Source organism: Vipera ursinii (genome assembly GCF_947247035.1).
Source record: "Vipera ursinii genome assembly, chromosome: 2".
In the NCBI taxonomy this organism is placed as follows: Eukaryota; Metazoa; Chordata; class Lepidosauria; order Squamata; family Viperidae; genus Vipera; species Vipera ursinii.
The window spans coordinates 12,287,343-12,311,656 of NC_139513.1; the positions used below are offsets into that span (position 1 = coordinate 12,287,343).

At 44.4% G+C, this 24,314-nt stretch overlaps 2 protein-coding genes across 4 annotated transcripts in view; one reads left to right on the plus strand and one right to left on the minus strand.

Annotated features, from left to right (window-relative positions):
• Positions 1-24,314, minus strand: part of LOC310636470 (uncharacterized protein) — a 356,270-nt gene that overhangs the window by 200,387 nt on the left and 131,569 nt on the right. The window lies entirely within an intron of this gene.
• LOC310636502 (uncharacterized protein) lies at positions 188-17,455 on the plus strand. Of its 3 annotated transcripts, XM_083356414.1 has the most exons (6): positions 188-264; positions 381-586; positions 8,292-9,291; positions 10,940-11,015; positions 11,936-12,004; positions 15,088-17,455. In XM_083356414.1, the coding sequence occupies exons 3-6, from the start codon at positions 8,650-8,652 to the stop codon at positions 16,134-16,136; spliced, it is 1,836 nt and encodes a 611-aa protein (XP_083212540.1). In that variant the 5' UTR covers positions 188-264; positions 381-586; positions 8,292-8,649; the 3' UTR covers positions 16,137-17,455. The 3 variants fall into 3 exon arrangements, with proteins under 3 accessions (XP_083212540.1, XP_083212539.1, XP_083212541.1); XM_083356413.1 differs by lacking the exons at positions 188-264; positions 381-586 and adding an exon at positions 3,858-3,956; XM_083356415.1 differs by lacking the exons at positions 188-264; positions 381-586; positions 10,940-11,015 and having other exon boundaries at positions 8,693-9,291.

Consider the following 24,314-nt stretch of genomic DNA (forward strand, 5'->3'; position numbering starts at 1 on the left):
TTGCTCTGTAGGACCCTAAGGTCTTTCTGCAGTTTATTTTCAAACGAATCTGAGATGACCAAGTCAGAAGGGCTCAAATTGTGATTTCTCCTTATATCGAGGCGATTCCGTTTCTTTGAGGGAGCCAATGAAGTGCTCTTAATTAATTTTAGCCCAAGTGTTCAGTGCAAACCAAGAGGGTTTTCTCCATCCATTTATTTTGAGGTTTGCTGGCAGATCTTTTAACTTCTGATTCTCTGTTTGTCATATGCTGAAGAAGGTGAAGTGCAGCTATACAAGGAGAGGAAACGAAATGGTTTTTCCCTGAAGGAACCAGGCAATCCCATTAAGCAACTCTGGATGGCTAACCCAGCTGAAATTAAGAGAAAGAGAGATGAAAGACTCATGTCCCTGCTTTTCCAACTGCTGAGCCTTCTGACCATTCAATCCAGCCAGGTGCCCTCAAAAAAAGATCAAATCACCCTCATCGACACCAAGCTGGCAGGAATAGCCAACCCTCCAGAAGACAGGCTTAAGATACAGGAGGATCTGGACAGACTCGAACATTGGGCGCTATCTAACCAAGTGAAATTCAATGGTGAAAAAAGTAAGGTTCTACATTTAGGCAAGAAAAACCAAATGTACAGGTATAGTATAGGGGGTACCTTGCTCCATAGTAGTAACTGTGAGAGGGATTCAACCTAGAAATGAGACATTTTCCTGACAATGTGAACAATCCACCAGTGGAACAGCTTGCCTTTCAGAAGTTACGGGTGCTTCATCATTGGAGGTTTTCAAGAAGAGGCTTGTTAGCTTAACGTTCGCTGAACCAGAAAAGGGCCGAACAATGTCACTTCTATAACAACTATGAAGGAGAGGGGGAAAAAAAACACAACGACAGATGTAGCTTTTCTTCGCAACGATGCTGCAAAGTCCAAAACGTTTTGGATCACCTGAACGTTCCTGAGTTAGTTCTTATTTTCTATACAGGTAGTCCTCAACGTACCACTGTTTCTTTAACAACTGTTCAAAGTTACAATGACACTAAAAAAAAAAGTGACTTGGGATCCGTCCTTGCAACCAGCATCCCTAGGGCCACAGAGACAGTTGTTAAATACGTGTTTTTTTAAAATCCCATTTATATCCCGCCCTTCTCCGAAGACTCAGGGCGGCTTACAATCTAAGCACAAATCAATGTGCTTAGCACATTTTGACCCATTCTACGACCTTTCTTGCCAAAGTTGTTTAGTGAATCCCTGTAGCTGTCCTCCAAAGAGAAGGCAGTGGATGCCGTCCTTGAATAGGGGTGCTTTAATTCGGATTTCTGCATCGTGCAGAAGCTGTAGCCAAAGTTTGTTTCGCCTTTTCCAGGATTGTTTTTTAGAAGTAGCTCTGAGTCCTTTGCAACTGGACAGTCTTAGAAATTGAAGTCCCATACACCTGAAGCAAATGTAGCCCAACAGAATAACAGAGTTGGAAAGGACCTTGGAGGTCATCTAGTTGAACCCCCTGCTCAGGCAGGAACCCCTCTACCATTTCAGACCAATGGTTGTCCAGTCTCTTCCTAAAGACTTCCAGTGTTGGAGCATTCCCCGCTTCTGGAGGCAGGTTGTTCAACTGATTAATTGTTCCAACTGTCAAGAAATTTCTCCTTAGTTCTAGGTTGCTTCTCTCTTTGGTTAGTTTCCATCCGTTGCTTCTTGTCCTGCCTTCAGGTGCTTTGAAGAATAGCTTGACTCCCTCTTCTTTGTGGCAGCCCCTGAGATACTGGAATACTGCTATCATGTCACCCCTCACCCTTCTCTTCATTAAAGTACACATACCCAATTCCAGCAATCCTTCTTTATATGTATTTACATTGAAGTGCAATATTAGGGGCAGAACAATGGTGAATAGAATATGAAGGATGTGTCCGTATAATGTATGTTTTTACTTGTGTGTAATGTGCATAGTGGACAGCACTCAATTTCATTGTGAGTTACACAATGGCGATATTCTATTCTGTTCTGTTCTGTTCTATTCTATTCTATTCCTATCAGTGAAGACAATTAACCAGTGGAACAACTTGCCTTCAGACATTGTGTGTGTTCCATCACTGGAGCTTTTTAAAAAAAAGACTGGACAGCCACTTGTCTGAAATGGTATAGGTTCTCCTGCTTGATCATGGGGCTGGACTAGAAGACCTCCAAGGTCCCTTCCAGATTCTATTCTATTCTATTCTATTCTATTCTATTCTATTCTATTCTATTCTATTCTATTCTATTCTATTCTATTCCCTATTCTATTCTATTCTATTCTATTCTATTCTATTCTATTCTATTCTATTCCTATTCCTATTCCTATTCTATTACATTACATCTCTTCTCTTCTATTACATTACATTATATCTCTTCATTCTATTCTATTCTATTACATTACATTACATCTCTTTATTCTACTCTATTCTATTCTATTCTTTTTTTTATTAAAGAGTTTTACAAAAAAAGATTTTACAATACATATCCCCAAAACCCACCCACCGTAAACCACCCCCCTTCCCCCCCACTTCCCAGAGCTAAATACAGGGTTATAGATATAATAATCATATTCTAACTAAAAATTATCCATAATATAAAATTAACCAAATTCATAATGTGCTTTAACTCCCCTTTATTCTATTCTATTCTATTCTATTCTATTCTATTCTATTCTATTCTATTCTATTCTATTCTATTCTATTCTATTCTATTCTATTGCACTGCACTGCACTGCATTGCATTACATTACATCTCTTCTCTTCTCTTCTCTTCTCTTCTCTTTTCTCTTCTCTTTTCTCTTCTCTTACATTACATTACATTACATCTCTTCATCCTATCCTATCCTATCCTATCCTATCCTATCACATTACATCTATTCTATTCTATTCTATTCTATTCTATTCTATTCTATTCTATTCTATTCTATTCTATTCTATTCCATTCCATCTCTTCATCCTATCCTATCCTATCCTATCCTATCCTATCCTATCCTATCCTATCCTATCCTATCCTATCCTATCCTATCACATTACATCTATTCTATTCTATTCTATTCTATTCTATTCTATTCTATTCTATTCTATTCTATTCTATTCTATTCTATTCTTATTCCTATTCCTATTCTATTAGATTAAATTACATCTCTTCTCTTCTGTTACATTACATTACATTATATCTATTCTATTCTATTCTATTCTATTCTATTCTATTCTATTCTATTCTATTCTATTCTATTCTATTCTATTCTATTCTATTCTATTCTATTCTATTCTATTCCATTCCATTCCATTCCATTCCATTCCATCTCTTCATCCTATCCTATCCTATCCTATCCTATCCTATCCTATCCTATCCTATCCTATCCTATCACATTACATCTATTCTATTCTATTCTATTCTATTCTATTCTATTCTATTCTGTTCTGTTCTGTTCTGTTCTATTCTGTTCTGTTCTGTTCTGTTCTGTTCTGTTCTGTTCTGTTCTGTTCTATTCTATTCTATTCTATTCTATTCTATTCTATTCTATTCTATTCCATTCCATTCCATTCCATTCCATCTCTTCATCCTATCCTATCCTATCCTATCCTATCCTATCCTATCCGCTCCCGGGGCCAAGGCGCGGCGCCGGCAGCCCGCTCGAGACCCAGCCACTCCTCCTCGCTTCCTTGGCTTCGCAGCGGGCCGGCGCGGAAGGCCGGAGGCGCCCAGGAGGGGGCGAGCCAGCTACGGGCAGAAAACAAAAAAAGCCTCGGCGGGTCCGCCCCGGAACCCGAGGAGAAGAAGGGCGAAGCGAAGCGTCGCGATCCGCCCGGGAGGAGCCGAGCAGCGGATGCCACTCGCCGCCCTTCGTCCCCCCACCGGTGTTGCTGCGGCTGGAGGAGGAGGAGGAGGAGGAGGAAGCGCGCCTCGTAGTAGCTCTCTTGGCCTGGCGCCCGCGGGCCACTTCTGAGCGCCGGACAGGTGCGTCCTAGCCCGCTGCCAGGCTTCGGGTTGGGGACTTGGGACGGCTTTGCCCATAAGCCACAGCCGCCGAGGCCCGGCCGGCTATGGGGAAATGGGCTGGGTGTGTGTGTGTGGGGTGTGTGGGGTGCTTGGAGCCTCTTTGCCGGGCTGAGAGTGGAGGGTGGGTGGCTTAAGCCAGGGGTCTTCAAACTCGGCCCTTTTATATGACTGGTGGACTTCGACTCCCAGAATTCCTCAGCCAGCCTGCCTGGCTGAGGAATTCTGGGAGTTGAAGTCCAACCAGTCAGAAAAGGGCCGAGTTTGAAGACCTCTGCTAAGCTAAGCAGGAGTGGAGGCTGGGTGGCTTAAGCCAGGGGTCTTCAAACTCGGCCCTTTTATATGACTGGTGGACTTCAACTCCCAGAATTCCTCAGCCAGCCTGCCTGGCTGAGGAATTCTGGGAGTTGAAGTCCACCAGTCAGAAAAGGGCCGAGTTTGAAGACCTCTGCTAAGCTAAGCAGGAGTGGAGGCTGGGTGGCTTAAGCCAGGGGTCTTCAAACCTGGCCCTTTTATATGACTGGTGGACTTCAACTCCCAGAATTCCTCAGCCAGCCTGCCTGGCTGAGGAATTCTAGGAGTTGAAGTCCACCAGTCAGAAAAGGGCCGAGTTTGAAGACCGCTGTAAGCTAAGCAGGAGTGGAGGCTGGGTGGCTTAAGCCAGGGGTCTTCAAACCTGGCCCTTTTATATGACTGGTGGACTTCAACTCCCAGAATTCCTCAGCCAGCCTGCCTGGCTGAGGAATTCTGGGAGTTGAAGTCCACCAGTCACAAAAGGGCCGAGTTTGAAGACCCCTGGCTTAAGCTTAAGCAGGACCGAGGCTGGTTTGGATTTGGATGGGAGGCCTGAGGAAGATGCTGGGAAGTGGAGAGAGGTCCTGGGTCAGGGCAGGGAGAATCCAGGGTTTTAGAATAGCATAGAGCTGGAAGGGACCTCGGAGGTCTTCTAGTCCAGCCCCCTGCTCAGGCAGGAAACCCTATACCCAGTGCTTTTTTTGGTAAAAGAAAAAGGTGCCGGAACTCACACATGTCATACAACCCACCTTGCCTACCCTACAAGGTTCCATCCAAAAAAGGTGCCGGAACTCCGTTCTGAGCCTTCTATGAGAAAAAAAGCCCTGCCTATACCAAGGGGAAGGCAACCTCGGCTCTTTTATGACTCATGGACTTCAACCGGTTCAGGTCTGGATGGGGAGAAACAGGCTTCGTCTCAATCCCACCAAGACTGAGTGGCTGTGAGTATCGGCATCTTGGGTTAACCAGATTATTCCACCTTTAACGATGGGGGGTGAGGTGTTACCCCCCCCCCCCGTTGATAGGGCTCGCAACTTGGGCGTCCTGGATTCACGGCTCAATTTTGAAGATCATATAGGAGCCGTGGCCAGGGGGGCTTTTGCCCAGGTTCGCCTGGTGCGCCAGTTGCGACCCTATCTGGACCGAGATGCCCTACGCACAGTCACTCATGCGCTCGTGACCTCCCGTCTAGACTACTGCAATGCTCTCTACATGGGGCTGCCCTTGAGGACCACTCAGAGGCTTCAACTGGTGCAGAATGCGGCCGCGCGAGTCGTGATGGGGGTCCCCCGATACTCCCATGTAACACCTCTACTCCGCGAGCTGCATTGGCTTCCGGTTGCCCTCCAGGTGCTGGTACTTACCTTTAAAGCCCTAAATGGCTTGGGTCCGGGATATTTGAGGGAACACCTGCTGCCGGCATCAAGCTCCCTTCGTCCAGTGCGCTCCCACAGGGAGGGTCTTCTCAGGGTGCCGCCAATAAAAGATTGTCGGCGGATAACACCCAGGGGGAGGGCCTTCTCTGTGGGGGCGCCTGCCCTCTGGAACCAGCTGCCCGTGGAGCTTAGGACTGCCCCCGACCTCCGCACATTTCGCCGGGACCTGAAAACCTGGCTCTTCGAGCTCTCCGGCCCAGGCTGAGAATTTTTAACTGGGGTTTTTAATTCTAGGGATGATTTAATCTTTTTTAATTTGTTTTTAACTTTTGTATTGGTTGTTTTAAATGCCCTGTAAACCGCCCTGAGTCCTTCGGGAAAGGGCGGTATATAAATTTAATAAAATAAATAAATAAATAAACCCCCGGAATTCCTGAGTCCATGAGCATAGCTGACTCAGGAATTCTGGGAGTTGAAGTCCACGAGTCATCAAAGAGCCGAGCTTGCCTACCCCTGCCCTATACCGTTTCAGACAAATGGCTGTCCAATCTCATCTTAAAAACTTCCAGGGATGGAGCGTCCACAATTTTTGGAGGTCAAGCTGTTCCACTGGTTGATTGTCCTCGCCGTCAGGAAGTTTCTCCTTAATTCCAGGTTGCTTCTCTCTTTGGTCAGTTTCCAACCATTTGTTTCTCTCATCCTTGCCTCTGGTGCTTGGGTGAACAACCTGGCCCCCTCAGCCTTGTGGCAGCCCCTCAGATACTGGAACGCTGATCGCGTCTCCCCTATTTTTTTCTTTTCTTTAAACCCGAGTCATTCTTCGTATGTTTGCCCTCCAGGCCTTTGATCATCTTAGTTGCTCTTCTCTGAATTTTTTTTCCAAACTCTCAACGTGTTTTTTGTGACATGGTGACCAAAATTTATTTTTATTTATTTATTTATTAATGGGACTGATATCCCGCCCTATCTCCCGAAGGACTCAGGGCGGCTAACAACAATAACATATAATAAGTAGAGAAATTAAGATAAAAAAAATGGGCTGGAGTATTCCAGGTGTGGTCTTAACTAGGGCTTTATAAAGCGGTACTAATATTTTATTTTATTTTATTTTTATTTTTATTTAATCATAATCATAATTATAATAATTTAATTTTTATTTAATCAAGATCACCTCTCGTGATCTTGATTCTATGCCTCTGTTTATACAACCCAGGATTGTATTAGCTTTTTTGGCGGCGGCTGCACACTGCTGGCTCATAGTCAAGCGATCGTCCACTAGGCCTCCAAGATCCCTCTCTCAGTTAACTGTTTTTAAGCCAGGTCTCACCTAATCTGTATTTGTGCCTTTGGTTTTTCCTGCCTAAATGTAAGACTTTGCTTTTCTCCACACTGAAACTCATTTTTTGGGGGAAAGCCAAATTCACTTAACAACAGGGTGAGTAACTTAGCAACTGCAATTATTCACTTAACAACTCTGGCAAGAAAAGTCCTAAAATGGGGCATGTTTTAGTCTGGCTTACCTGGTACGGTTGAGAAATTTCAACCTGGCAGATCAAAATGCCTGTCTGCGTTCTACAGGGAGTCCTCGACTTACAACCGTTTGATTAGTGACCGTTTGAAGTTACAACAGTACTGGAAAAAGTGACTGATGACCAGTTTTCACGCAACGGTTGCAGCATCCCCACAGCCATATGGTCGCAATTGGCAACTGACTTCTATTTATGACGGTCGCAGTGTCCCGGGGCCACGTGATCCGCTTTTGCGACCTTCTGACAAGCAATGTTAATGGGGAAAGCCAGATTCGCTTAACGACCGGGTTACTAACTGCAGTGATTCACTTAACATCTGTGACAAGAAAGGCCATAAAAGGGGGAGAAAACTCACCTAACAACTATCTCGCTTAGCAACAGCAATTATGGGCTCAATTGTGGTCATAGGTCGAGGACTACCTGTACTCCTTCCTCATATTTCCCCCCTACCACAACCCTATGAGGTAGGCTGGGCTCAGAACGATGGCTCCAAAATCCCCCGGGGAGCTTTTGTGATGATGGGGATCTGAGTCAAATCGTCCTTAGCCCAGCACTAGCTAATCCCATCCTAGCTAAATAATAATAATAATAATAATAATAATAATAATAATAATAATAATAATAATAATAATAATAATAAGAAGAAGAAGAAGAAGAAGAAGTAGTTGGAAGGGACCTTGGAGGTCATCTAGTCCAACCCCCTGCTCAGGCAGGAAACCCTATACCATTTCAGGCAAATGGCTGTCCAGTCTCTTCTTAAAAACTTCCAGTGTTGGAGCATTCACCGCTTCTGGAGGCAGGTTGTTCCACCGGTTAATTGTTCCAACTGTCAGGAAGTTTCTCCTTAGTTCTAGGTTGCTTCTCTCCTTGACTAGTTTCCATCCGTTGCTTCTTGTCCTGCTTTCAGGTGCTTTGGAGAATAGCTTGACTCCCTCTTCTTTGTGGCAGCCCCTGAGATACTGGAACACTGCTATCATGTCACCCCTCGTCCTTCTCTTCATTAAACTACACATACCCAATTCCAGCAACCGTTCCCTATATGTTTTGGCCTCCAGCCCCCTAATCATCTTTGTTGCTCTTCTCTGTACCCTTTCTAGAGTCTCGACATCTTTTTTACATCGTGGTGACCAAAACTGGATGCAGTATTCCAGGTGTGGCCTTACCAAAGCATTGTAAAGTGGTATTAGTACTTTAGTGCCGGAGTTCCTTAGAGATCTTCAGGGATCGACTGGGGACCAGATCCCGAGTCTCTGTGCTGCCAGTCTAACACTACAATGACTACAGTCCCATGAAATTGCAGGTGGACAACTGTGCGTATTCCATGTTTCGTTAGGCCTACCCTGAAGTCCTCCATCGGGAAGGAAAGCGGCGAAGGAGGGCGTTTCAGTGGAGCCCAAATTGGAAGGGGGACCAGTAGGGCCTGGAAAAGCCGCCAGCCCTCTTACGATTGAAGGCATGATCAAGCAGCCAGGCTGGGGAGCGTCCGGCGAGAGCAAAGGGGAAACTTGTAACGCGGGGCAAGAGCGCTGGGAGGCCCAGTGGCAGGAATTCCTCAGGACGCTCCATCCCGGAAGGGGAGGAAACCCCGTGATGACGTCAGAGACCTCACCCTGGGAAGACCCCAAGGCCTTCCTGGCCTCCTTTGAGCAGGTGGCCACCGCCTGCCGGTGGCCCAGTGGAGAATGGACGGCCCGTCTCCGGCCAGCTCTGAGCGGAGGGGTGGAAGAGGCCTTCTGGAGCCTGGATGCCAAAGGCCAAGAGGATTATGGGAAGGTCAAGGCCGCCATCTTGCGAGGGGAAGCCCTGAGAATGGAGATGCAACGGCAACATTTTCGGCAGTTCTGCTGTCAGGAGGTAGGAGACCCCAGGAGGCTTTACGGCCAGCTCCAACAGCTGTGCCTCCAGTGGTTGAGGCCGGAGAGACGCAGCAAGGAGCAGATCCTGGAGCTGCTGATCCTGGAGCAGTTCCTGGCCAGCCTCCCGCCGGAGCTGCGGAGCTGGATCCAAGCCAGGAGGCCGGAGACGTGTCCCCAGGCGGTGGCTCTGGTGGAGGACTTCTTGCGGAGCCAGGAACAGACCAGATCCGGGTCATGGCAGGTAAAGTTTCAAGAATTAATTCAGGGGGTTTCTATTAAGGCAGGGGTAGGCCACCTTAGGGACGCGGTGGCTCAGTGGGTTAGGACGCTGAGCTTGTCGATCTGAAGGTCGGCAGTTTGTCGGGTCGAATCCCGAGTGCCGCGTAACAGAGTGAGCGCCTGTTACTAGTCCCAGCTTCTGCCAACCTAGCAGTTCGAAAGTACGTAAAAATGCAAGTAGAAAAATAGGGACCACTACGGTGGGAAGGTAACAGCGTTCCGTGTGCCTTTGGCGTCTAGTCATGCCGGCCACAGGACCACGGAGACGTCCTCGGACAAGCGCTGGCTCTTCGGCTTTGAAACGGAGATGAGCACCGGCCCCTAGAGTCGGAAACGACTAGCACGCATGTGTGGGGGAACCTTTACCTTTACCTAAGGCCACCTTGGCTCTTTTATGACTCGTGGACTTCAACTCCCAGAATTCCTGAGCCAGCATGACTCAGCTTGGAAACCTTTCCCTTTCCCCTCAGCATGGCTGGCTCAGGAATTCTGGGAGTTGAAGTCCACGAGTCATCAAAGAGTCAAGGTGGCCTACCCCTGTATAAAGGGGGTTGCCATAGCCATGCTTCAGTTTCAGTTGCCAGCTTATTGCATTTGTACTACGCAGGTAGTCCTCGACTTATAACAATTCATTTAGTGACCATTTGAAGTGACAACGGCACTGAACAAAGTGACTTGTGACTGTTCTTCACACTTACGACCGTGGGCAGCGTTCCCACGGTCGCACCATCAAAATTAAAACACTTAGCAACTGGCATGTACTTATGACTGTTGCCGTGTCCCTGGGTCACATGATCCCCTTTGGCAACCTTCTTTACAAACAAAGTCAACGGGGAAGCCAGATTCGCTTAGCAACCATGTTAGTCACTTAACAACTGCAGGGACACATTTCACAAGACAGGTCGTAAAATGGAGCAAAACTCTTTTAACAATTGTCCCGCTTAGCAACAGAAATATCGGGCTCAGTTGAGGTCGTAAGTCGAGGGCCTCTTGGATAGGCAAGTCCAAAATCTGAACCAAGTGTAGATAACCTTTAATGAGATTAGATAACCTTTATTGTCATTATTTCCTGTAGGCACAATTGCACACGTTGAAAGTGAAATTGAGTTGCTTCCTCTCAAAGTGTACACATACACAACACACATTTAAAACATACTACATACAACATATGTACTTGTTGTTATAATAGCTTGTTCCCTGTAGCTTGCCCAGATTTATCTTTTTTTAAAAAATGAACTATACTGTTGGATTTTACTGACACATTAATTTCACTTTCTTAAGTGGCAGCCATGGGAATTTTCTACCCACACTGTGTGACAAAAGCCTTTACAGTACAAGCAGTCCTCGACTTACAACATTTGTTTAGCGACTGTTCAAAGTTAGAACAGCGCTGAAAAAAAAGTAACAGGCTGACTTCGCACAGACAACTGTCACATCATCAACATGGTCCTGTGATCAAAATTTCAGGCACTTGGCAACTGGCAATGTAACTTATTGGGCTTGTGTAATAGAGAAAGGCTGAGATGTGTGTGTGTGTGTGTGTGTGTGTGTGTGTAAGTGTAAAATCAGTCCTTTCACTCTGAACTGCAGCATCCTCAATTTTTTTCCAGAGTTCCTTAAAGGAAGAGCGGATGGATTTCTTACACACAGAAGAAACAGCTCTGCAAGTTATAAGGAGAGAAAATGGTGAGATAGAGGAGGGTAAAACTCTCCTAAAATTTCCTTTCCTTTCCTTTCCTTTCCTTTCCTTTCCTTTCCTTTCCTTTCCTTTCCTTTCCTTTCCTTTCCTTTCCTTTCCTTTCCTTTCCTTTCCTTTCCTTTCCTTTCCTTTCCTTTCCTTTCCTTCCCTTCCCTTCCCTTCCCTTCCCTTCCCTTCCCTTCCCTTCCCTTCCCTTCCCTTCCCTTTCCTTCTATGTCTATAGGGGTAGGCAACTTTGGCTGTTTTATGACTCGTGGACTTCAACTCCCAGAATACCTGAGCCGGCCATGCTGAGGGGAAAGGGAGAGGTTTCCAAGCTGAGCCATGCTGGCTCAGGAATTCTGGGAGTTGAAGTCCACAAGTCATAAAAGAGCCAGGTTTGCCTACCCCTGGCCTAGGCCGCTTTATGACTCGTGCACTTCAAGTCCCAGAATTCCCGAGCCAGCCACGCTGAGGGGAAAGGGAAAGGTTTCCAAGCTGAGCCATGCTGGCTCAGGAATTCTGGGAGTTGAAGTCCACGAGTCATAAAAGAGCCAAGTTTGCCTACCCATGGCCTAGGCCGCTTTATGACTCGTGGACTTCAAGTCCCAGAATTCCTGAGCCAGCCATGCTGAGGGGAAAGGGAGAGGTTTCCAAGCTGAGCCATGCTGGCTCAGGAATTCTGGGAGTTGAAGTCCACGAATCATAAAAGAGCCAAGGTTGCCTACCCCTGGTCTATACATAAGTAGAATATAGCATGTTTATATGTCTGTTATGTGTGTGTACCCTTTTGAGAGCAAGCAACGGAATTTCATTTTTAATGTGTGCCAATGTTCCCACAGTAAAAAAAAATGACAATAAAGATGATCTTATCTCTCCTAGCTCTGTTATGCTGTTATTCCTCAACTTTTTCTTCTTTTCTTTGTAGACCACGAAGCGGGGGCTGAGCCAGCCCTCCTGACAGACCAGATTCAGGGTGGAAACCTAGATTTTTCGGGTAAGGGAGGTCCTTCAAGTCCCACATATAAAGATCAGCCAACATGATTTGCTACCTGCAGCATAAGGGGAAAAAAAGCTGCTTGTCAGAGTTCACATCCGCCATCTTCCATCTCTGGCAAAGCAAGATGTTTAGAGTTTTGATCCATTCCTAGCGACCGAAAGAGGGAACAAATGCAGAGCAAACATTAAGATCCTCCTAGATTCGCGCCTTACTCTGGAAGATCATATAGTGGCTGTGACTAGGAGGGCTTTCGCCCAAGTTCGCCTGGTGCGCCAGTTGCGGCCCTATCTAGACCGGGATGCCTTGTGTACGGTCACTCATGCGCTCGTGACCTCTCGTCTGGACTACTGCAACGCTCTCTACATGGGGCTTCCCTTGAAGACCACTCGGAGGCTCCAGCTGGTACAGAATGCAGCCGCGAGAGTTCTCTTGGGAGTTTCCCGGTACTCCCATGTTACACCTTTGCTCCGCAAGCTGCATTGGCTACCAGTTGTCTTCCGGGTGAGGTTCAAGGTTTTGGTAATGGTTTTTAAGGCCCTACATGGCATGGGTCCGGAGTACCTCGGGGATCACCTGCTGCCGGCGTCAACTTCCCTCCGCCCTGTGCGTTCCCACAGAGAGGGCCTCCTCAGGGTGCCTCCGGTCAGAGAATGTCGGCTGGTGGCCCCCAGGGGGAGGGCCTTCTCTGTGGGCGCCCCGGCTTTATGGAATCAGCTGCCGGTCGAGCTCCGGATGGCACCTGACCTTCGCTCCTTCCGACGCGGTCTGAAGACCTACCTATTTGAGCAAGCCGGCCTGGCCTGATGGGGGATGTGTTGGGGTTTTTATTGGGGATTTTTAATATTATTCTTTTTTAATTTTTGTATTCTGTATTTTTTATGTGCCCTGTTCACCGCCCTGAGTCCTTCGGGAGAAGGGCGGTATACAAATATAATAAAAAAAAAAGAAAGAAGCCACATCAACCGTAGGTCAGAAGGCTAATTTCCAATAACTCATGAAGTTAGCCCTTGTTCTCTCCTCCCTCCCGACTCTTCTTATATTCAGGTTTAACCTGCCCCTCCCACCCTGTTCTGTCCCAGCCCATGTGAATCCTTGTTATACTCACAAGGAGAAACCCCTCTTCCAAGAAACAGGCAGGAACCGCAACCCCCCCAACCCCTTTTATTCTCAAAGACCTGAGTCAATGTCCAAGGCAAACAAACACAGTCCACAGAAACTCAATCCTCAACACAAACGGTTGCCTTCGGCCTTCGGCAGCCAGCACCTCCCACACCTTCCCTTTTATAATTCAGCCAAGGCGTGGCTTCCTCATGCCTTCTCCTTTGCCTTTGGAGCCGCCCCATTGCATTCCTCTGTCCTACTCGCTTCTCTTGCCGGCGCTTTCGTGCATCCTGGATATTTCCTCAGCTGTGCTTCATCACTCTCCAACTCAGGCTCCCAGCACAGCTGTGTCTCAGCCTGAGTGCAAGTAGAGGGGCCAGGCTCCTTGTGCGACTGTAAGTCTCAGAGCTCCTCAGAGCCTTCCTCTGACTCTGATGTCAGTCCAGGCCCCTCCTCCTCATCTGATTCCTCAGACTCAGCTGCCGGATCCACTGACTGGCGAGGAATCGTAACACACCCATGAATGGCCCATGAAACCCAATCTTTATTGTAATACTGGAAGTCCTCAATTTACGACCACCACTGGGATCAGAATTTTGGTTTCTAAGCGAGGCGGTCATTAAGTGAGTCATGCCGGAGTTTACTATCTTTTTTTGCCACTGTTGGGTAAGCGCATTACCACAGCGGTTAGGTGAGTTATACGTTTGTTAAATGAATCTGGCTTCCCTCATTGACTGCTTGGCCGACGCCGGCTAGGAAGCTCTGCAAACAGGGATCATGTGACGCCAGGATGCTGCAACCACTGTAAACCCATACCAACCATCCGAAGTTTGATAGGTGTCCGTGGGAATGCTGTGATGGTTATAAGTGTGAGGACAGTTGTTTAGTGACTTTGTAACTTTAAATGGACACTGAGTGAACGGTAGTAGCTCGACGGCTACCTGCAATACAAGCTTGGAATGCCATTCTAAGGTTTCTTAGCCTTTATTATCTGGATTTTTTTTTCTTTACAGCATTCTCTGTACGGTGGTTTACAAACTAGAAGCACTATTTCCATATCGCCCCAAATATTTTCGGTCCCCATTTTACAGACCTCAGAAGGATGTGGAAGGCCTAGTCCAGCGTAGGCAACCTGGGCTCTTTTATGACTCATGGACTTCAACTCCCAGAATTCCTGAGCCAGCCATGCTGAGGGGAAAGGGAGTGTTTCCAAGCTGAGTCATGCTGGCTCAGGAATTCTGGGAGTTGAAGTCCACGAGTCATAAAAGAGCCAAGTTTGCCTACCCCTGGCCTAGTCAACCTTGAACCCCGTCAGGATTGACTTATGACCCTTTTTTCACACTTACGACCATTGTAGCATCCCCATAGTCATGTGAGCAAAATTTGGAAGCTTGGCAACTGACTCGTATTTATGATGGTTGCAGGGTACCGGGGTCATGTGATCACTTTGGATGATGCTGTGGTGGCGCAGTGGTTAGAATGCAGTATTGCAGGCCAACTCTGCCCACAGTCAGGAGTTCGATCCTGACCAGTTCAAGGTTGATTCAGCTTTCCATCCTTCCGAGGTCAGTAAAATGAAGACCCAGATGGTTGGGGGCCATAGGCTGACTCTGTAAACCGCTTAGACTCAGAGAAAGGCTGTAAAGCACTGTGAAGCGGCATATAAGTCTTAAGCGCTTATTGCTGTTTTGGGACCTTCTGATAAGCAAAGCCAACGGGGGAAGGCAGATTCACTTCACAGCCGTGTTACTAACTTAGCAGCTGCAGCGATTCACTTAACAGCCGTGGCAAGAAAGGTCACAAAATGGGGCAACCTAACAGAACTGTCGGGGTCAATTATGGCCATCAAGTCAAGAACTACCTGTACGGCGCTTCAATCAGGGCGGCTGATGGATTCGGTAGGAGAAACCAGATATTTGAAAGAAAAGGCGGATAAAGGAGTGAGGACTGGTTAAAATGTCTCTTGTCTTTCTCTGCAGATGACGCAAGAGAGTGTGAGGTTAATGAAGAGCCTCCCTATTACGGACAAAATGCATTGGAAGGAAAATGCGAGATACCTCCAGAGACGAGCTATGGGAACAACGAAGAGGCTGCAGAAATGCAGGGTGAAGGAGCCGAGTCCGAAGACCCACAGAGGACAGAAAGAGAGGAGAGAAAGAACGAATGTATAGAACCCATTATCCAAAATACCAGTAACCCCAGTAAGGAAGAAATGCCTCTGTTCTCCAAATACGGTCGAAGGTACCGCTACAGAGTAGAATTTGACGTGATCCGTTCCACGGAGGACTATGAAGGAGGTCCCAATTCAGAAGAAAAAGTCCAGCATAATTCCTCAATTAGGCTACCGGGGAAAGCCAAGATAAGTCAGAAAAAGCACACGTTCCTTCAACACGGGAAAGAAAGTGGCTGCCAATATGAAGAACCCCGTCAGTCCTCCGAATACGAGAAAAACCTTAATTTCGCAGACCCGCCGAGCGGGATCCCAGCCTGTCCGTCAGAAGGCAGACAGCACGAATGCTCTCAGTGTGGGAAATGCTTAAGCACAAGAAGGAACTTGAAACTGCACCAGAGAAGCCACACGGGAGAAAAGCCGTACGCCTGTTTTCAGTGTGGGAAGTGCTTCAGCCAGGCCGGGTGTCTGAAGACCCACCAGAGATTTCACACCGGAGAGAAGCCCTACAAATGCGCTGAGTGCGGAAAATATTTCAGGCAGGCGGGATATCTGAAGACCCACCAAAGGTTTCACACGGGAGAGAAGCCCTACAAGTGCGCTCACTGCCATAAATACTTCAGTCAGTCGGGATATCTGAAGACCCACCAAAGATTCCACACCGGAGAGAAACCCTACAAATGTTCACAGTGCGGGAAGGGCTTCAGTACGGGAATAAACTTGAAGAGGCATCAGATGATTCATACTGGAGAGAAACCCTACAAATGTGCTCAGTGTGGGAGGTGTTTTAGGCAAGCTGGAAACCTAAAGAGCCATCAAAGAACTCATGCTGGAGAGAAACCCTATCAATGTTCTTAGAGTGAGAGAGATAATTCAGTTGACAACGCGGTCTGCAACACAGACCTTTCAGCAGCTCCCAGAAGGCTTCGCACCCACTTGCACTATTTCCGGTGACGCTGAGGGCGCAGATAAACCTCCGAGGGGCCTCAACGACTCTCAGAGAGAGTGCTAACAATCCGACGACTGCAAAGAATACGAATCCTTCCATTCTCCGCCCTTCGGTCAGAACTGAGGAAGCTTCTTGTTAATGAGAAGCGAAACGTCTTCAAGGAAAAACCAAGTCCTGTCGCCTTTTGAAAAGGAATGAATGAATGAACCTTTATTGTCAAAGTACAACCATGTATACATTGAGACTGGCTGAGCCTCCCTTCGTGCCCCCACCCCCAACTTATTACACCCAACTTATGAAACCCTCCATCTTATTACACCATGTGAGCTAATTGCACAACACACCGGCCTCGCGAGTCAATTATGCATAAAGTTTATAAAAATTATTTCCCGTTCAAAAGCCTAACGGCCCACGGATAAAAGCTGTTCTTCAGCCTGTTGGTACGGCTGGCTGTACTTCTGTATCTCCTACCCGATGGTAGGAGAGTAAAGAGATACCGTCCAGGGTGCGAGTCGTCCCTGAGAAATTTCCTCACTCTTCCAAGGCATGGTTGTCCCAGAAAGCACCTTTGGGACAACCATGACCTGGATGACTTGAGAATCTCCATGAACAAACTCGGTTGACATTTACAACTAAGAAAATACGATAAGACTTCATTGTGAACATACGGAAATATCTGGAAATAACAAACTAGAGGACGATCATCAGAGATTCCATACCAGATTTGACAAACTGCAGACAGTCTCCTTACAGTTATTTGAAATTAAAAGAACGTTGTTAGTGTTGTATACATTCCTACATCAATCAGGCAGAGTCTCTTCAAAGCTTCAGAAGAAAGTTTGGGAAGATAATGCTGGGCTGAAACACTCGTTTGTTTAGGATTCTTCCTGGCACCGAATTCCTTTTCAGTTCAGCAATTTAAATTTGATTCTTACGGAAAATTATTGCCTATTAAGATAAGTTTTCTAGACGGTCTTGGAAATGTTAGATTGGGGAGGGGGGGGAGGAGAGAAATTCAACAGTTTTCTGTAATTAATCCAGCTATTTGGTCTACATTTTATTTTCCCTAACTTAAACATTGGTGCAAAGTGTTACTGTTAGATAAGTTGTCGCAAAAGTTTGGAAATCAAAGGGTTTAAGTTTTAAATGGGGGTGGGCAGAATTGGCAATATTTAGAAGGGTGGGAAATTGCCACAACTGAATGAATACAGCACTGAAGAGTTTTGAAGATCTGTTTTGTTGTTGTTGTTAGTTGCGAAGTCGTGTCCGACCCATCGCGACCCTATGGACAATGTTCCTCCAGGCCTTCCTGTCCTCTACCATCTTCTGGAGTCCATTTAAGCTCACGCCTACAGCTTCAGTGACTCCATCCAGCCACCTCATTCTCTGTCATCCCGTTCTTCTCTTGCCCTCAACCTTTCCCAGCATTAGGCTCTTCTCTAGTGAGTCCTTCCTTCTCATTAGGTGGCCAAAGTATTTGAGTTTTAGCTTCAGGATCTGGCCTTCTAAAGAGCAGTCAGGGTTGATCTCCTCTAGGACTGACCGGTTTGATCGCCTTGCAGTCCAAGGAACTCGCAGGAGTCCTCTGCGGCACCATAGTTCAAAGGCCTCCATTCTTTGGCGCTCAGCCTTTCTTATGGTCCAGCTTTCACTGCCATACATTGCAACTGGGAAGACCATAGCCTTGACTATACGCACTTTTGTTGACAGGGTGATGTCTCTGCTTTTTAGTGTGCTGTCTAGATTTGCCATGGCTTTCCTCCCCAGGAGCAAGCGTCTTTTAATTTCTTGGCTGCAGTCCCCATCTGCGGTGATCTTGGAGCCCAGGAAAATAAAATCTGTCACTACCTCCATTTCTTCCCCATCTATTTGCCAGGAATTGAGAGGGCCAGATGCCATGATCTTGGTTTTTGAAGATCTGTATATCTCTTTATTCAAAATTTGTCACTATTTCTTAGCTACATTAACACCATTTTGCCTAATAAGAAGAAAACTTTTGCATATATAAATATCTTTTGGGCTAAAAATATTGAGTGTTTAAAATTTTTGTATCTGTATTTTATCTTTTAGATATTCACAGATAGATGTTTGTATACCTTAAAAGGGTATCCATTTACCTGCTAAGTATTAGCTTTGATATTCGGTTGCATCTATTTCCTATCTTTTGGACAATTCAGTGTCCCTGTGTGTGTTTTAATTTGTGTTAGTCGTTTCAATAAAAAAAAAACTGTCGCGGAATCACAGGTGCAGAGAGCAGGGGAAAATGTACAGATAGAAATGAGCGAAGCTGGCAAAACTAAAAAACACGCAGTGACAAAAACAAACAAAGGCAGAATGATTCCAAAGAGGGCAAGTTTCAAATGTGCAGATGGAAATTCTGATCATAGATTGAGAACCACCTGTAGCCCGGAGCAGGTAGAGAAGAGTAACTGTGTAATATACACTTTGCCTTGGTTACATGATGGAGTTGAGAGACATTTTTGCTGCTGTGGCCGATTTAAGATACAATAGTAGTGACTACCAGCTAAAGTGGCTTCAGAAAAAATAATAATAATGAGGAGGAGGAGCACGAGCAGGAGGAGGAGAAGGGACCTTGGAGGTCATCTAGTTCAACCCCTTGCTCAGGCAGGAAACCTATGCCATTTCAGACAAATGACTGTCCCAGTCTCTTCTTAAAAACTTCCAGTGTTGGAGCATTCGCCGCCTCTGGATGCAGGTTGTTCCACTGGTTAATTGGTTGAACTGTCAGGAAGTTTCTCCTTAGTTCCAGGTTGCTTCTCTCCTTGACTAGTTTCCATCCGTTGCTTCTTGTCCTGCTTTCAGGTGCTTTGGAGAATAGCTTGGCTCCCTCTTCTTTGGGGCAGCCCCTGAGATATTGGAACACTGCTATCATGTCACCCCTCACCCTTCTCTTCATTAAACTAGAGATACCCAATTCCAGCAACCATTCCTTATACTGTATGTTTTAGCCTCCAGTCCCCTGATCATCTTTGTTGCTCTTCTCTGTACTCTTTGTAGAGTCTCAACATCTTTTTTACATTGTGGTGACCAAAACTGGATGCAGTGACCAAAACTGGATGGAAATGTTAGGCTGATTTCTGGAAATCCTGAAGATCAGTGGCTATTAGCCTTGATGGCCGTGGGACTGCCTTTGAGGGCCATCTGCTGGGAAATGAGTGGGCTCTCTTGAGCAGTTGGTGGCCCGCTGTGAAAACAGACGGCTGGCCTACGTACGCCAGGGGTCCAATCCAGCAGGGCGCTGCTTATGTTCTTAAGGAGATGCTTGTGAGGAAATGAGATAGATCAAAACGACTGAAATTTCTTGCTAATTCTGGGGAAAAATGTGCAAAACAGATTGAGTGAACAAGAACAGCCACCACGGAGCTTCATATGGTAAACCAAAGTACCCTGATAGATGACAAGGATGTGAGGTCATATTCTGTGAGAAATGTTCTTACAAAAGACAGAATAAATTAGAACAAGGACTTTCCAACCAGCTGAAGCTACCGGTAGTTTTACAGCTGTAAACGGCCCATGGTCATTTGGTTGAAACGAGAAATTAAATTTAGAGGTCTTCAAACTTGGCCCTTTTATGACTTGTGGACTTCAACTCCCAGAATTCCTCAGCCAGCATGCCTGGCTGAGGAATTCTGGGAGTTGAAGTCCACAAGTCATAAAAGGGCCAAGTTTGAAGACCCCTGAATTAAATCAATCAGTTAATCCATCCGTGGCTGCTGAAGATACTATGGGCCAACAGTGGGGACTCAGTTAGTCTCCCAACCCCAATGTCTGAGAGAACAGCCAGGTCTTCAAAAGGTGAACAGAATTAGGAGTAACCTAACCATGGTTGGCAAGGCGTTCCAGAAGGCAGCCCAACTATTCCTGGGTCCCACTGACAGATGAGACCCAGATTAAGGCCCTCCTATTCCCCAAATAAGGGACGCGGGTGGCTCAGTGGGTTAGGACGCTGAGCTTGTCGATCAGAAGGTCGGCAGTTTGGCGGGTCGAATCCCGAGTGCCGCGTAACAGAGTGAGCGCCTGTTACTCGTCCCAGCTTCTGCCAACCTAGCAGTTCGAAAGCACGTAAAAATGCAAGTAGAAAAATAGGGACCACTATGGTGGGAAGGTAACAGCGTTCTGTGCGCCTTTGGCGTCTAGTCATGCCGGCCACATGACCACGGAGACGTCCTCGGACAAAGCGCTGGCTCTTCGGCTTTGAAATGGAGATGAGCACCGGCTCCTAGAGTCAGAAACGACTAGCACGCATGTGCGGGGGAAACTTTACCTTTACTTTACCTATTCCCCAAATGGACAGATAGAATCAATGTCAGTAGGACAGTCCTTCAGATACCTGGTCCTACGCTCCATAAGGTTTTATAGATAATAACCAGCACTTTCAATTCCACCTGAAACTTGTCCTGTACTAGCTACTCATTAATGGTTTTTTCATTTTTTCATTTTCATTTTTGGGACGTAACAAAGATTTCAGTCCTGCACCGTATAATTTTCAATTTTTTTTAACTAATGATTTTTATGAAGAAGAGATTGAAAGGATCATCAAATCTGCAGATGACATAAAACAGTTGGAAGGCTAATGTCTTGTTAAGATAGAAGTAAAACTTCAAAAAAAAACACCTCATGGTAGGTTAAAGAAACGGGCTGGAAATAATAGAACAAAACGTACCATTTATCACTTTGGTTCCTAGGTTAATTATCACCCTGTTCACCAAGAAGCTTTAATTAAGAAATAGAAATGGGCATATAAACGAACGGGGAATATCTGGTTTGCTAAAATTACTTCAGAAATGTATCTCAGACTAGCATTGACTGTAAATAAGTCAACAGCGTAGGATGGCTACACGATAGGAAAATGTAACTTTAGGCTCCATGAACAGAAGCACCATTTCTAAATTACGGAAGTAATCGTTGCATTTTATTTCATTTTGGTCAAACCACACATGAAGAAATGTGTCTGGTTATGGGTGCTACAGCTAAGAAAGATTCAACAAAAGAAGAAGCCTCTCTGTTCTTCTACAGGGGCTGCCACAAAAAGGGACTCAAGCTATTCTCCAAAGCGCCCAAAGGCAGGACAAGAAGCAACGGATGGAAACTAGTCAAGGAGAGAAGCAACCTAGAACTAAGGAGAAACTTCCTGACAGTTAGAATAATTAACCAGTGGAACAACCTGCCTCTAGAAGCGGCGAATGCTCCAACACTGGAAGTTTTTAAGAAGAGACTGGACAGCCATTTGTCTGAAATGGTATAGGATTTCCTGCCTGAACAGGGGGTTGGACTAGATGACCTCCAAGATCACTTCCAGCTTTATTATTATATTATTATTATTATTATTATTATTATTATTATTATTATTATTATTATTATTATTATTATTATTATTATTTTATTTTCTTAAATTGCTAGGCAGAGAAGCTGCCATTTTGAAATGTTTGTAGGGCTGGAGATGAGAGGTAACTGACAGTTTTGCATGTAAATGATGCTGTTCTGCAGGGCTGCTATCTGAGAGCAGCTGTACTCACTACTGCTAGTAACAAATGCATTTATCACCAACCTGTAAGTAAATTTACAGTTCAGTATAATGATTTAATATCTTCCCTGTGTCTATGCCTTTTTTCGTTTTGTCTGTGGCCCAGAGTCCACTGGAGTTGGGTGGCCAAAACTCTGAATGAATAAGCCAATAAATAAATAATGCATTGGATAGATAGATAGATAGATAGATACAGACAGACAGAGATAGATAGATAGATAGATAGATAGATAGATAGATAGATAGATAGATAGATAGACAGACAGACAGAGATAGACAGATAGATAGATAGACAGACATAGATAGATAGATAGATAGATAGACAGACAGAGATAGACAGATAGATAGATAGATAGATAGACAGACAGACAGACAGAGATAGATAGATAGATAGATAGATGGATGGAAGGAAGGAAGGAAAGAAGGAAAAGGAGAGAGGGCAAAGTCGAATAGAATAGAATAGAATAGAATAGAATAGAATAGAATAGAATAGAAGCTGGAAGGGACCCTGGAGGTCTTCTAGTCCAGCCCCCTGCTCAAGCAGGAGAACCCTAGACCATCTTGGACAGGTGATTTGTCTAGTCTTTTCTTAAAAACCTCCCGTGATGGAGCGCCCACGATTTCTGGAGGCAAAGCAGTTCCACTGGTTGATCGTCCTCATTGTCGGGAAGTTTCCCCTTTAATTCCAGGTTGCTTCTCTCTCTTTTGATCCGTTTCCAACCGTGGTTTCTCGTCCCACCCTCTGGTGCTCAACAACCTGGCTTCTTCTGAACCTGCGGCAGCCCCTCAAGATACGGGAACGCTGCTATCATGTCTGCCCCGAGGTAGAGAGAGAGAGGGAGGGAGGGAGGGAGGGAGGGAGGGAGGAAAAGGAGAGAGGCCAAAGTCGAATAGAATAGGATAGGATAGGATAGGATAGGATAGGATAGGATAGGATAGGATAGGATAGAATAGAATAGAATAGAATAGAATAGAATAGAATAGAATAGAGGAATGAATAGAAATAGAATAGAATAGAATAGAATAGAATAGAATAGAATAGAATAGAATAGAATAGAATAGAATAGAGGAATGAATAGAAATAGAATAGAATAGGATAGAATAGAATAGAATAGAATAGAATAGAATAGAATAGAATAGAATAGAATAGAATAGAATAGAATAGAATAGAATAGAGGAATGAATAGAAATAGAATAGAATAGAATAGAATAGAATAGAATAGAATAGAATAGAATAGAATAGAATAGAATAGAATAGATGTAATGTGATAGGATAGTAGAGGATAGTATAGTATAGTATAGGATAGGATAGGATAGGATAGGATAGAATAGAATAGAATAGAATAGAGGAATGAATAGAATAGAATAGAATAGAATAGAGTAATGAATAGAAATAGAATAGAATAGAATAGAATAGAATAGAGTAATGAATAGAAATAGAATAGAATAGAATAGAATAGAGGAATGAATAGAATAGAATAGAATAGAATAGAATAGAATAGAATAGAATAGAATAGAGGAATGAATAGAATAGAATAGAATAGAATAGAATAGAGGAATGAATAGAATAGAATAGAATAGAATAGAATAGAATAGAATAGAATAGAATAGAATAGAGGAATGAATAGAATAGAATAGAATAGAATAGAATAGAATAGAATAGAATAGAATAGAATAGAATAGAGGAATGAATAGAATAGAATAGAATAGAATAGAATAGAATAGAATAGAATAGAATAGAATAGAATAGAATAGAGGAATGAATAGAATAGAATAGAATAGAATAGAATAGAATAGAATAGAATAGAGGAATGAATAGAATAGAATAGAGGAATGAATAGAATAGAATAGAATAGAATAGAATAGAATAGAATAGAATAGAATAGAATAGAATAGACAGATTGGAGAAGAGAAGAGAAGAGAACGAATGAAGAGTAGAATAGAATAGACAGATTGTAGAATAGAATAGAATAGAATAGAATAGAATAGAATAGAATAGAGGAATGAATAGAATAGAATAGAATAGAATAGAATAGAATAGAATAGAATAGAATAGAGGAATGAATAGAATAGAATAGAATAGAATAGAATAGAGGAATGAATAGAATAGAATAGAATAGAATAGAATAGAATAGAATAGAATAGAATAGAATAGAGGAATGAATAGAATAGAATAGAATAGAATAGAGTAATGAATAGAAATAGAATAGAATAGAATAGAATAGAATAGAATAGAATAGAATAGAATAGGGAATAGAATAGAATAGAATAGAATAGAATAGAGGAATGAATAGAATAGAATAGAATAGAATAGAATAGAATAGAATAGAATAGAGGAATGAATAGAATAGAATAGAATAGAATAGAATAGAATAGAATAGAATAGAATAGAATAGAATAGAATAGAATAGAATAGAGGAATGAATAGAATAGAATAGAATAGAATAGAATAGAATAGAATAGAATAGAATAGAATAGAATAGAGGAATGAATAGAATAGAATAGAATAGAATAGAATAGAATAGAATAGAATAGAGGAATG

Excerpts from the sequence above, each read along its gene's own strand:
- LOC310636502 (XM_083356414.1), top strand. The coding sequence starts at position 8,650 with ATGATCAAGCAGCCAGGCTGGGGAGCGTCCGGCGAGAGCAAAGGGGAA. Across the intron at positions 11,016-11,935 it reads AGTTATAAGGAGAGAAAATG|ACCACGAAGCGGGGGCTGAG; the intron begins GTGAGATAGAGG and ends TTTTCTTTGTAG. Across the intron at positions 12,005-15,087 it reads TGGAAACCTAGATTTTTCGG|ATGACGCAAGAGAGTGTGAG; the intron begins GTAAGGGAGGTC and ends CTTTCTCTGCAG.